The sequence below is a fragment of the Molothrus ater genome, chromosome 23 (genome assembly GCF_012460135.2).
Source record: "Molothrus ater isolate BHLD 08-10-18 breed brown headed cowbird chromosome 23, BPBGC_Mater_1.1, whole genome shotgun sequence".
Taxonomy (NCBI): Eukaryota; Metazoa; Chordata; class Aves; order Passeriformes; family Icteridae; genus Molothrus; species Molothrus ater.
In genome coordinates, this window is record NC_050500.2 from 244,593 (window position 1) to 257,115 (window position 12,523).

Below are 12,523 nucleotides of genomic sequence, written 5' to 3' on the forward strand. Positions count from 1 at the left end.
TTTCGAAGTTGTTGTGCACAGCACCTCAAATTGGGAAAATCCTGAAGATTCTCCCAATGTTTTCCACAGCGGGATTTGGGAAGGGACGGCAGGATCTGCAGAGCTCTGGACTCCGAGGAGCTGCAAATCCCAGCAGGGAAAAAATCACCCAGGAAACTGCAAAAAACCTCCAAAATTAATCCCAGTCTGGGATTTCAGTTTAGCAAAGCCATGGATTCACCCTGGATCCAGCCCAGCACATTCCCAAGGGTGAGCAGGACACTCATTTTTGTGGGATCAGGGCATGGAAAGAAGGAGAAATAATTACCCAAGATAAGATCAGAAGGATTGGCCCCAAATTCCAGCTCCTAGCACCTCAAGCATCAGGATTTTGGCAGATCCAGATCCAGAATCCTGGCTCGAGTCCTTCCCTAAAATCAACACTAAAGTAAATATTTGGAATTGTCCTGGCCAGCAGCAGCTCTGGATAAACGTTTTCTCCGGTGGTTTGTGCTGTGATGATTCCAAGCCCCCTGGCACCACCCCAAACCCATCGATCACCGGCGGCAATGACGACGTTTTCCTTTCCTTCAAAAATCAGAATTGTTCCTTTTCCAGCCTTTTTTGTTCCTCGTGGATCTTGTGCTCTGTGGGAGCTGCAGAGTGGAAAGCAAGCAGGGCTCACATTCCTGGGATTTTGGCCGTCAGGGGAAGCGGGGGACGATGGGGACCACCAGAAGGGCAATGGTGCTTTCCCACCAGGAGAGGTTCCTTGCCAGCTTCCCGGACATTCCTTGGCACCCCCAGGGCTCCTTGGCTCCGTGGGATCGTGGATTTCTGAGTTTTCCTAAAAACTTGGGTGGTGCCCAGGTTATTCCTCCTTTTTTCCATGTTTTCCACGATCAGAGGTTCTTCAGCCTCATTCCCAACTTTTTGGGGACATCTTGGTGGTGGCCCTGGCATCTCCAGAGCCCTTTGGATCTGTGGGATCATGGATTTCTGAGGTTTCCTAAAAACTTGGAGCAGTGTCCAGATTTTTCCATATTTTTCCACTTTTCCCCACCTTTTTCCATGTTTTTCCATGAGGAGATGTTCCTCAAATAAAAGAAAATTCTAATTTTCCCCTTAATTCCAGCATCTAATCCAGGTGAATTTTCCTGTTGAAAAGAGGAATCAGCTCCCAATCCCACAAAAAGTCCCCTGGGAAACTCCTGGAGTGTGAATAAATTTTTAATAATTTTTAATAAGAATTTTTAATTTAAATCAGGGTTTTTAATCACCCCAAAAACTGGAGCAGGGGTCCCACATGAACAGGTTTGGGAATTAAAATCCTTTGGAAATTCCTTTGGAAAATGAAATTTCCCAGCTCAAATCCATGGAATTTTCAGCAGAGGAAACACCAAAAATTCCTGATTAAAAGGGGACACGGGGACTGGGATTTTGGGTTGAGTTGTTCCTTTAAAAAAATCCAGGAATGGTTTTCATTATTTTAATTAAATGTCAATAATTTTATTAATTTTCCTGTATTTTAGGGACCTTTTCAAATGTTTCTCTTTAGCTTTCCACATCAATTTTCCATGGATTCCATGGAAAAACACGGTGCCTCCATCCTCAGTAATTCCCCCATCCATAATTCCATTTTTTTAGTGGAAAACTCCCTTCCCTTTTTCCCCCGATTGTTTTATGTTAAAATCAGGGCCCACCACCCGATTTTAGTCACAAACCTCTGGTTTTAAATGAATTCCTTGTTTGTTTTACGGAATTCACACTTCCAAAGGCTTGGAGGGACCTCTAGCGACTGCCTGGGACAGGCGGCAAAATCCGGGAATAAATTCCCAAAGGGTCCCTTGGCTTCAACAGCAAAACCCCAAAGTTATCCCAAATCATTTATGGGGGAAAATCAGTTTCTTTTCATGGCTGAGGGAAGTCTGAGCTGTTTGAGGGCGGAATGTTTGAAATTTGGAGGAGAATTGATTTAAAAAATCTTGGAATGCTGAGGATTAAAGATTCCAAGGAAATCAAGGGGGGGAAGTTTCTTTTAAAATAATTTGGCCTCATCCTCACCTGATTTTGCTTCCCAGGTGGAGTTTTCCAGGGAAAATAAAGGGGAAAGGTGGATAAAATAATGGGAAAATTGATGTTATTCTGGGAATAAATGGATTTATCTGGTATCTTCCTGAGAAAAAGGGTCAGATGGATAAAATAATAGGAAAATCTATCTTTTGATGGGAATAAATTGATTTATTTGTAATTTTCCAGGGAAAAAAGGCTGAGTGGGATAAAATAATGAGAAAATAGAAGTTATGACGGGGATAAATGGATTTATTTGTAATTTTCCTGGGACAAAAGGGTAAAGGTGGATAAAATAACGGGAAAATGGATGTTATTCTGGGAATAAATTGATTTATTTGTATTTTTTTTCTGGGAAAATAAAGAGAATACAGTGGCAAGAATTATAAATAAATATAATTATAAATAAATATTCACATTACAGGTAATTTATCACGACACAGACAACACTGATGAACCTCAGATGGCAAATGGATGTTTAAAAAACTGGGAGTTGCTGACATCCTGGAAAATTCCTGCTTTGGAATAGGGTATGTGGGGGAAAAATACTCCTTGGTAATCCCTATGCATGCATTATAATAATAATTATAACTATTAGAATAATAATTATAATAATTGAGTTCAACATGCTAAAATAATTGAGTTTTTGCAGGATTTTAGTTTTGTTTTAGGAAAAAAAGCCTTGAAAAATTCAAAATAAAAAATCTTCTGAAGATTTTTGATCTTCAGTAAATAATTAATTAAAACAAGAATAACAAAAAAATAAAATTCCAATGGAACTGATCCCTTTGGTATTCCTAATTCCTAAAATTCCTAATTTTGCTAAGCAACAAGAAAGAGAAATTGGCACTTTTTTTATTTTCAATTTTTCTGTGCCATTTGTCTCTTGCAGCCAGAGCTGGGAAGGAGGGAATGGAATGGGAATGAAAGTGCAGAGTGCAACAAACGCAAACAAACCAAAAAAACCTCACAAAAAGACGTTTAAGAAATGCAATTTTACATTTCCAAAGTAAAAAGTGCCCACGCTGCAGGGGCTGCAGCTGGCACAGGGCGCTGGGGCAGTTCTGGAGCAGCTGCCCCTGGAAAATGTGGGAATTCCAGGTCTGGAGATAAAGAAATCGTGCCCCAGGCCTGTGTGAGGCAGGAAAGCCCCCAGTTCCGGACGTGTCACTGGTAATGAATTCAATTTCTGTGCCTCTAAAGGAATTTGTGGGGAGGAGGAGGGAATTCCCCCGGCTCTGAGCACCTCAATGTGATTTTTCAGTGTGCTGGAAAGAGAAATCAAAGTTCTCCAAATTCAGTTTTTGGGGTGGGGGGAACCTTTTTCTCTTGACTACACAAATTTCACTTTTATACCTTAAATCCCCACCCTGGGGCAAATGGTTTTTGAACTCCTACTGATCGATTTTTGCTCATTTGTATTAAAAATAAACCTAAATTTGGAGCAGCCAGGGAGTTCTTGAGTGAGTGTTGGAGGGACATGAGCTCAAAACAACACCTGGAGGCTTTGCAAAGCCAAAAAATCTTCTCCCAAAATAAGCATAAATTGAATTTCTGCCAAAACTCAGCAGTCGGGTGATTTCTGCACGTTGCCTTTCAGAGAGCAGACTGAAGGGTTCCATTCTCTGCTCTCCCTGCAGCTGTCCCAGGAAAAGCCGATCCCTGTTCCCACCCTCTGGAATCCTCTGCTCCCACTCTGGGCTCTTCCCTCCTTGCCCAACTGGCCTTTCCTTGCCAAGGAATAAACAGCAGCCTCATTTTAGCCTTATCAGCACCAAAACTTAGCGTGACCTTTAGCAAACCAACCTCAGAATCTGATCCAACTTTTCATTCCAGTTCTCTCCCCCCCTTTTCTCTACTTTTTGTGTTTTGACACCTTTTATTTGCCTTTAATCCTGGCATCTGACCTTTTGCTGTGCTTTCTGGCACTTGTTTTGTTTTATTTTTTAAGCATCTTTAACCATGCCACGTCAGCAGCTCTCAGGGAGTGTCAGGGTGACAGAATGAGTCGTGCAAAATCTTTCTAAGAGTAATTAACCCCTGAGTCCAATTAACTGCAATTCCCTAAATCCAGCCAGGCCTGCATCCCAAAGCCTTTGGGATCGGTGCCTGAGGGGAATCATTTGTTCCCAATGTTCTGAGGGAGAAACTGAGGCAATAATTCAATTTTATCAGCTCTTCCCACTCAGTTCTGCTGGAATTATGGATCCACAGCACCGGGCTGGGATTTGGGAGGTCTGTCCTTGGATATGGAGTGGGAGATTCCAGGATTCTGCTCTTCCCTACATCCAGCCATGCCTGCATCCCAAAGCCTTGGGCCCAATGTTCTGAGAGAGAAACTGAGGCAAGAATTCCATTTTCATGGGATTCTCCCCGCGTAACAGCAACCAGAGTCCACCATCCCGAGGCTTCTTCCCGAGGCCTTCAGGGGATGCCGTCCTTCCTCTGGCAGCACTGCGAGGGAGGCACTCCCCAGTCGTACATGTAGGAAAGCCTGAGCTTCACCTCCTCCTTACACAGCTTCCCTTCCTTGGCCAGCGTCTGGTGCTTCTCCAGCATGTCCTCGATGCTCTGCTTGTGAGTCACGATGTATTTGTTGCTGCAGCCGCGCGATTTGTACTCGGTGTCGAAGCGGGGGTCGTGCACTCTCTTCACGTCGATGGGCGCCAGCCACACGCCCAGGGACACGTCCTCGCTCTGCCACAGGTTCAGGTAGTCCCTGCTGAGGCGCAGGTAGCGCACCAGGTCGGCGGAGATCACGTAGCCGCCGCCCAGCGCGTAGGGCAGGTAATAATCGCACAGCAGCCAGGCGCTCTCCTTCCACTTCCCCCCGGATTTCACCCGCCCGCGGCCCGAGAAGAAGCCCCAGTAGAGGCGCCGCGGCTCCTTGGCCCTCAGCTCCTCCACCAGCACGTCCAAGCGCACGAAGGTGTCGTCGTCCGCCTTGAGGGCGAACTGGAAGTCCAGGTGCGCGTCCAGCCACACGTAGGTGGCCAGCACCTTGGCCGTGAGGTTCTCGTAGGAGTCGCGCAGCTCGGGCAGCAGCAGCAGGTCGCGGTGGCGGCTCTGCTCCAGCTCCAGGCTCCGCAGCTCCTCGGCGCTCAGCCCCGCCGTGCCCACCACGAAGCGGCTCCAGACGTGGCCGTGAGGCGCCTGCCGCGCCGCGGCCATCCAGGTGCTGCGGATGATGCTGCGCCGCTCGCTGTACTTGGGGCCGCTCATCACCACCACGGCCACGAAGGCGCTGCCCTCGGGGCCGGCCGGGGGCGCGGCGCGGGCCCCCCAGCCGGGCTGGCTGTGTGGGAGCGCGGGGGGCGCGGGCAGCGGGCGCAGCCCCTCGGAGGTGCACTTGGCGAGATAGAGCAGGACGGCGGCGCAGAGCGAGAGCCCGCCGAGCCCCAGCGCGGTGCGGTGCCGGCTCAGCCGCCGCAGCGCCTTCATGGCCGCGGGGCCCCTCACGGCGGCAGCGCCGCCACGCCCGCCCCGTTTAGGCGGGAACGGCGGTACGGCCGCCGGGAGGGGACAAGTTTTCTGCGGGAGCGCTCACGGAGTGCCGCTGCCGCGCTGCGGTGGCTTCATGGCTCTTCCGCGCTTTCCGCCTTCTTCTCGGGGAAGCGGCGGTTCCGTCCCTGCTCCTGCCGCGGCTCCGGTGGTTCTCGCACCGGGGCAAGGGGCGGGAAGAAGGGCGGAGGCCGCAGCGCCTGACGCTGTGGCCGCCATCTTTGAGTAGGGCATGTGAGGCCGAGGAGGCGCCATCTTGGGTTTGGGCACTGTGCCTTGGCCGTGCCTTCTTCATGGAATCATGGAACGGGAAAAGGTTGGGATGGGCTCAAAGCCCATCCAGTGCCACCCCCCGCCATGGGCAGGGACACCTTCCACTATCCCAGGTTGCTCCAAGCCTCAGCATTGAGCATTTCCAGGGATAGGCAGTCACAGCTGGGGCAGGGGTTTGCATTAGATTCTATTTAAGGTCCCTAACCCAAACCATTTCATAATTCAAAGAAAACGGCCACACACACAGAGGCAGGAAGCAGGCGGAGATCAACACGTTAACAACCGAGATAATGACAGGACCGCCCGGAAAACGCCCCTTTGCCCCTCACTCTGCCGGAAATGGCGGCTGCCCTCACCTAAGATGGCGGCTGCGCCTTCCCGCCGCGCGGCGCAGTGAGGAAATTTCCGCCTCCATCCCGCCTCCCTCGGGCCTGGCAACGCCGGGCTCCGTCAGGGGCCGTGAGGGCCTCAGCGGCGGCCGGGCTCGGGCTGAGCCTCCCCGCGGCCGGCACGGCGCTCGGGGCAGCGGCCGCTCCCTGCCCAGCGCCTCCCGGTGAGTGCGGGCGGCTCCTCCCGCAGCCCCGCGGGGATCGTGGAGGGCTCCGAGGGGCTCTGGGGCTCTGACGGCTTTGGGGGGGTTTGGGTTCATTGGTGCGTTCTCTGTTAGATTTGGGATTATTTTTCCTTGGAATTGAGCGGGATGGCCCCTGTGGGTCACTTCCACAGGGGGGACACTCGGATTTTATGGCTCTGTGACAGCTCCTCCCCGCCGCTGTTTCCTGGGTGTTTCCAGCTCCGCTTTCTCTTGGATCTGCTCCTATTAATTACATAAATTTATTAATTAACAGGCCCTTTTAATGTCTGACATCAAAAACTCCTCTATTTTTGTGTAGGTTCCTCTGAATTTATTCTTGTGTGTATATATACAAGTATCTATATATACATTTGTGTATATATACTTTAATATATATACGTATATATTGAAGTATACATATAAACATATGTATAGGTATACATATATATGTATGTATATGAATAAATTATGTGCATATGTTTGTATGTATATAAATAACTTATGTGCTTATGTGTATATAAATAAGTTATGCACATATAATTATATGTATGTAAGTTATTAATAATTTGCATAGGTTATTTTAATTTTTATATGTTCATTAATGACCTCTTTCTTCAGAGTTTAACTTGGTTTTTCTCCTTTTTTCCTTTTAGTTCATTTAACCCACAGTGACCTTTTGCTTCAGTTTAATTTGTTTTTTCTCCTTTTTTTCTTTTAGACCCCACAGTGATTTCAGCAGCCAGTAAATAATAAAAAAGGAAAAAAAACCCCATAAAAATGATGTCAAGACAAGCTTTCCTGTGCAGCTTGGGCTCTCTGTACTTATCCCTCCTGTTCATCTTCCTCCTGATGGACGTTTATGCCAGGCCTGCCAACCACTCTGTGCTGAAGGAGCGGGCAGGGGAGGCCCGGGAGGAGAACGAGATCCTGCCCCCCGACCACCTGAACGGCGTCAAGATGGAGCTGGACGGGCACCTGAACAAGGAGTTCCACCAGGAGGTGTTCCTGGGCAAGGAGCGCGAGGAGTTCGAGGAGGACTCGCAGCCCCGCAGGAACAGGAGGAAGCTCGTGGGCATCTTCTCCAAGTGAGTCACGGCTGCTTGGGCTGCAGTCAGGTGCACCCAGCTCCAGGCCCTCACAAGGCTCATTTAGTAATGTATGATAGAAATAAACCCTTGGTTTGGGAAGGCAGGAGCCTCCCCTGAAACGGAGAAAAACGAACCCCCTCATGTCATGGACATGCTTTATGAAAAATCCTTTTGTTAGGATGTTTTCTCCTGAGAAGCTGAGAGGCCTCAGAAATGAAATATAAACAATAATTATAAATGTGCTGCTGTGGAATGCAACAGGTGCATCTTGGATTGGTCTCATGTGGTTGTTTTTAATTAATGGCCAATCACAGTCCAGCTGGCTCGGACTCTGTCAGTCACAAGATTTTATTATCATTCCTTTCTATTCCTTGCAAGCCTTCTGATGAAAATTTTCTTCTATTCTTTTAGTATAGTTTTAATATACTATATAAAATTATATATAGTTTTATATAGTATATCTTATATATTATATATATATAAAATAATTATATTATATAAAAAATTATATATAATAATAGATATATAAAATTATACATATATTACTCTAGTATATATAGTAAAATATAAAAATTATTTTATTTTTATAGAATATATTTTTTCTTTTAATATAATATATATCATAAAATAATAAATCAGCCTTCTGAAGCATGGAGTCAAGATTCTGATCTCTTCCCTCATTCTGGGACCCCTGAGAACACCAACACCCCCCCTGAATTGCTATAAATTTTAAATTAAGGGCTCTCAGGTAACAAAAATTTATGGGAGCAGGAAATAACAGGAAGAAAATAAAAGGATAAAATAAACAATGCAGGAAACTAAAACAACACTGACAGGGTCAGAACACAACCTGCCACCCTCTGCCACCTCAAAATAAGGATGGACAGAAGCAAAAAAACCTGCCTGGGCAATTTTCTAGAAAAAGAAGAGAGGAAAGAAACCAATCACTGTTGGGAGGAAAGGAAGAGAACAAAGAAAGCAATCACTGTTGGGAGGAAAGGAAGAGAAACAAACCAATCACTGTTGGGAGGAAAGGAAGAGAACAAAGAAACCAATCACTGTTGGGAGGAAAGGAAGAGAGGACACAAACCAATCACTGTTGGGAGAAAGGAAGAGGACAAAGACAAACCAATCACTGTTGGGAGGAATAGAAGAGAATAAAGAAACCAATCACTGTTGGGAGGAAAGGAAGAGAGGACACAAACCAATCACTGTTGGGAGGAAAGGAAGAGAAGACACAAACCAGTCACTGTTGGGAGGTGTTTTACCAGGGGCAGCACCTGGGGCCTCTTGCCCCTGCTTTGGTTTTTGGTTTTTCTCTCTAAAATATTTGTTATTTTGCCTTGGTTAGAACCTTTCTGTTTCTAACACTCCAAAGGTGGCTGAGCTGCCCTGGTGTGAAGGAAACCTCCAGGAGCTTGGGAGACCTGGAGGAGCAGGAGGAGGAGAGGAGGAGGAGGAGGAGGAGCAGAGGAGGAGGCTCCTGTCCTGTAATGGCCACAGATTGAATCAGCAGTGAAACGATCCCCAGCCACATCCCAGAGCAGCACAACTCAGCACAATGGAATAAGAATTGTTTGTCTTTCCTCAGCTTCCAGGGAGAAAACTCCTGGGCAAAGGGGTTTTATCCAGAGAATGTGAATGCCCCAGGGCAGAAAGAGGAGAAAGGGCCAAAAAACCCCACAAAATTGGGAATTTTGGTGGGTTTGAACTTGGGAGGTTTAATAGCTCAAAACTGGAAATTTGAATTAATGTTTAAAAATCGGGAATTTAAATGAGTAGCTTCAAAATTAAGAGTTTGAATAGTTCCAAATTGAAAAGTTGAATTAGTGCTGTAAACTTGGGAATTTAAATGAGTAGCTTCGAAATCAGGGATTTTAATAGTTCTAAATTGGAAATTTGAATGAATATTTATTGAAATTGGGAATTTTAATGTTTCAAAATTGGGGGTTTAAATTAATATTTTCAAAATTAGGGATTTTAATTGATATGTCAAACATGGAAATTGGAATTAATATTTCAAAATTGGAGATTTCAATTCACATTTTAAATTTGATAATTTTAATATTTAAAATGGGGAAACTGAATTCACATTTTTGAAATTGGATATTTTAACTCACATTTCAAAATTGGGAATGTGAACATTTCAAACTTGGAATTTTTCATTAATATTTTCACAATTCCGCGGTTTTGGCTTTGTCTCAGCCCTTTCAAACACCAGGTGGCAGAGTTGGCTTTATTTGCATCTTTGAATGAAAACGCCTCCAATGAACACCACAAGGGGGATAAACTCTCAAAGCTTTATTTGGTGCCAACTCGCCAGGAACAAAGACATTTCATTAAAGTAATTATTGAATAAATAATAAATAAATGATAAAAGCATCCCCCTGGTAGAAATTGTGATATTGAAACTCCCTAAACCCGCATTTTTGGGGGTTGTTTATCTCTTTTTTCACATTTAGTTGACATTTCAAGGCAAATCATATCTTGAATAATTCAAGTTTCAATCAAAACAACTCAGTGATGGCAGCAGATAAAGGCCAGAGGCAAACTGGGGCTTTGAAACTCTGGTTTTTCTCTGAGTTTTGAAAAAAATGTTTTTGAGGAGCTTTAAATAGAATTTGAAATGGTAACAAAATAAAATCTGATTTTTAGTGACATTTTGAATTACAGAGAGTGGGTTGGAGATGCTTTAAATAGAATTTGGAATGGTAACAAAATAAAATCTGATTTTTAGTGATACTTTGAATATTTATTTCATGCTCAAAAAATAGAACCCTTCAGAAATTTTGATTTATTTTTGGTTTTGAACTGTAATTTTTAAATTAATTTCTTCATGAATTAAGGATTGATCAGATTGGGTTTTCCTGATAATTTCAATCAGGAAAAATGAATTCTGCAGCTCTGAATCCAAGAAATTCCAGAAAACTCGTGGAGAACAAAGAGATGTGCAATGGTCAAAAATAAAAATTCAGTGAAATGTGAAAAAAGGGCTTGGAAAGAGAAATTGAGAGAATTCAAGGTCTGGAAGCAAATTTTTCCAATTCTGAATTTGGAGTGACCCAAAATTCCATCAGGAATGATTTGTGGGAAAAATTCCCTGAAAAACATGATTTAATTAAAGAAAATTCACTGAGCAATAACCTAAATCTTGCTAAATTAACTTAAATTAATGAAATTATTTACTTCAATTCTGAACTAAAGGCTGAACTTTCACTTGTTTCTCACAGAGTCAAAAATATTCATTTTTCTGTGAATTTTTGCTGAATAAACCAATTTATAAAACGAAAACCCAGCCAGAGCTTCCCTGCTGAGCTCTAAACTGAAATCCTGTTTATTTTCCTCCCTAGGGTGGATATAAATAACGATAAAAAGATCAGTGCCAAGGAAATGCAACGCTGGATCATGGAGAAAACAGATGAGCACTTCCAGGAGGCTGTGGAGGAGAACAAAATGCACTTCAGGGCTGTGGATCCTGATGGGGATGGTAACATCCACACTTTGTCCTCAAAAAATCACTTTTAAAGTCAGTTCTGGCATCTAGAATTTAGTTTTGAGATCAAATTTAGGTCTGGAATCTCAGATTTGGATTTTTGTGGGAAAGGATGTGCTGCAGGCAGCTCTTTATTTCATAAATGAATTTTTAAAAAAGAATAAATTGAATTTTTCACCAAATTTTATGGCTAAAAAACCCCAAAAATGAATCAGGTGGCAGCTTTCATGTTGTCATTCCTAAAATTCAGTGTGGGTTGTGGTGTTGGACTAAAACACTTGAAAATTTGCTGATTTTGAAAGCATGCAATCCAAAATTCCTCCTTTCAGATGAAATGTTCTCAATTCCAGGTCACGTTTCTTGGGATGAATATAAAATTAAATTCTTGGCAAGCAAAGGCTTCAATGAAAAGGAAATTGCAGAGAAAATCAAAAACAACGAGGAGTTGAAAATAGATGAAGAAAGTAAGTGCAGAACTGGGGTTTTGGTATTAAAACCTGGGGGTGAGAATGGGAATGGGAGGGAAATGTTTGGGTGGTTCTGCTTGAGGAGGAGTTAAACAATAAACCAAAATTTCTGCAGTTTTTAATGCAAAATGTGCTGTGAAAATGAGACTTTTTTTGAGGAATCTTCCTGTTTTCCCCCTTAAATAATAAAAAAAAAATCAAATCTGCTTTTTTTCCCACCTGAAATTTGGTGTGAAAATGACATTTTTTTAGAGGAATCTTCTTGGTTTTCCCTTAAAGAAATATTTAAATTTATTCTAAAATCCCCACAAAAATTGAAGCCAAAAGACACAAATCCTTCATTAATCCTAACCAGAATCTGCCATGAAAGTTGCAACTTTTAATGGCAATCTCCCCATTTCCCCCTGAAATAAATTTGGATTTACTTGACAATCCCCCCAAAGATTGAACTCAAAGGACACAAATCCCCCATTGTTCCTGACCAGAATCTGCCATGCACTTGCAGTTTTTAGGAGGAATTTTCCTGTTTTTCCCCTCCAAGCAACATCTCAGTTTCCTGTAAAATCCCCCTGCCCCTTTCCCTTTCCCTGCAGGCTGAGTCATCTCCAGATTGCTTTGGTGACATTTTCCAGTGTGCAGAAACGCCTGAGGTGCAGAAAAAAGGAGCTGAGAATGTGCAGGGAAATCACCTGGGGCTGGTTCCAGGAAGCCAGAGCTGCTGAGTCAGCCCCGAGGCTGCACCTGAGCCCCAGAATCTTCTGGAGGAAAATCAAATTATTCATCCTCCACTTCCTCAGGGGTTTTCTCCTCCTCCAAGCACCCTAAAAGTGATTTTTGGTTTCTTTTATTTTAAATCAAAAGCACCTGAGGGTGTGGAGTTTAAGGCACTTTCTGCAGAAATTTGGATTTCAGGCTAAAATTGTGTTTTAATTAATTGATGGATATTGGCAGATAATTGGATTGTGGGATGAAATGAAGGAATTCCATGGGCTTTTGGTGCTGATTTTTCTGTTCATACACTCCTAATTCAACTTTTCTTGCAGCAAAAATATGGAATATTGTGATAAAAATCTGCAGG

At 43.9% G+C, this 12,523-nt stretch overlaps 2 protein-coding genes across 2 annotated transcripts; one reads left to right on the forward strand and one right to left on the reverse strand.

Annotated features, from left to right (window-relative positions):
- Positions 1-2,427: 2,427 nt before the first annotated feature.
- Positions 2,428-5,678, reverse strand: B3GALT6 (beta-1,3-galactosyltransferase 6). Its single transcript, XM_036404807.2, has one exon. It carries the CDS (start codon positions 5,488-5,490, stop codon positions 4,474-4,476), a length of 1,017 nt encoding a protein of 338 aa, XP_036260700.1. The 5' UTR covers positions 5,491-5,678; the 3' UTR covers positions 2,428-4,473.
- Positions 5,679-6,192: 514 nt separating this feature from the next.
- LOC118700366 (45 kDa calcium-binding protein-like) lies at positions 6,193-11,573 on the forward strand. The gene is made up of 4 exons (XM_036404793.2): positions 6,193-6,376; positions 7,116-7,482; positions 10,836-10,972; positions 11,329-11,573. The coding sequence occupies exons 2-4, from the start codon at positions 7,175-7,177 to the stop codon at positions 11,535-11,537; spliced, it is 654 nt and encodes a 217-aa protein (XP_036260686.1). The 5' UTR covers positions 6,193-6,376; positions 7,116-7,174; the 3' UTR covers positions 11,538-11,573.
- Positions 11,574-12,523: the final 950 nt, after the last annotated feature.

Bases quoted from the DNA above. Each gene is read 5' to 3' on its own strand.
- LOC118700366 (XM_036404793.2), top strand. From the start codon at position 7,175: ATGATGTCAAGACAAGCTTTCCTGTGCAGCTTGGGCTCTCTGTACTTA. The intron at 7,483-10,835 runs GTGAGTCACGGC...TTTCCTCCCTAG, and splicing joins CTCGTGGGCATCTTCTCCAA to GGTGGATATAAATAACGATA. The intron at 10,973-11,328 runs GTAACATCCACA...TCTCAATTCCAG, and splicing joins TGTGGATCCTGATGGGGATG to GTCACGTTTCTTGGGATGAA.
- B3GALT6 (XM_036404807.2), bottom strand. From the start codon at position 5,490: ATGAAGGCGCTGCGGCGGCTGAGCCGGCACCGCACCGCGCTGGGGCTC.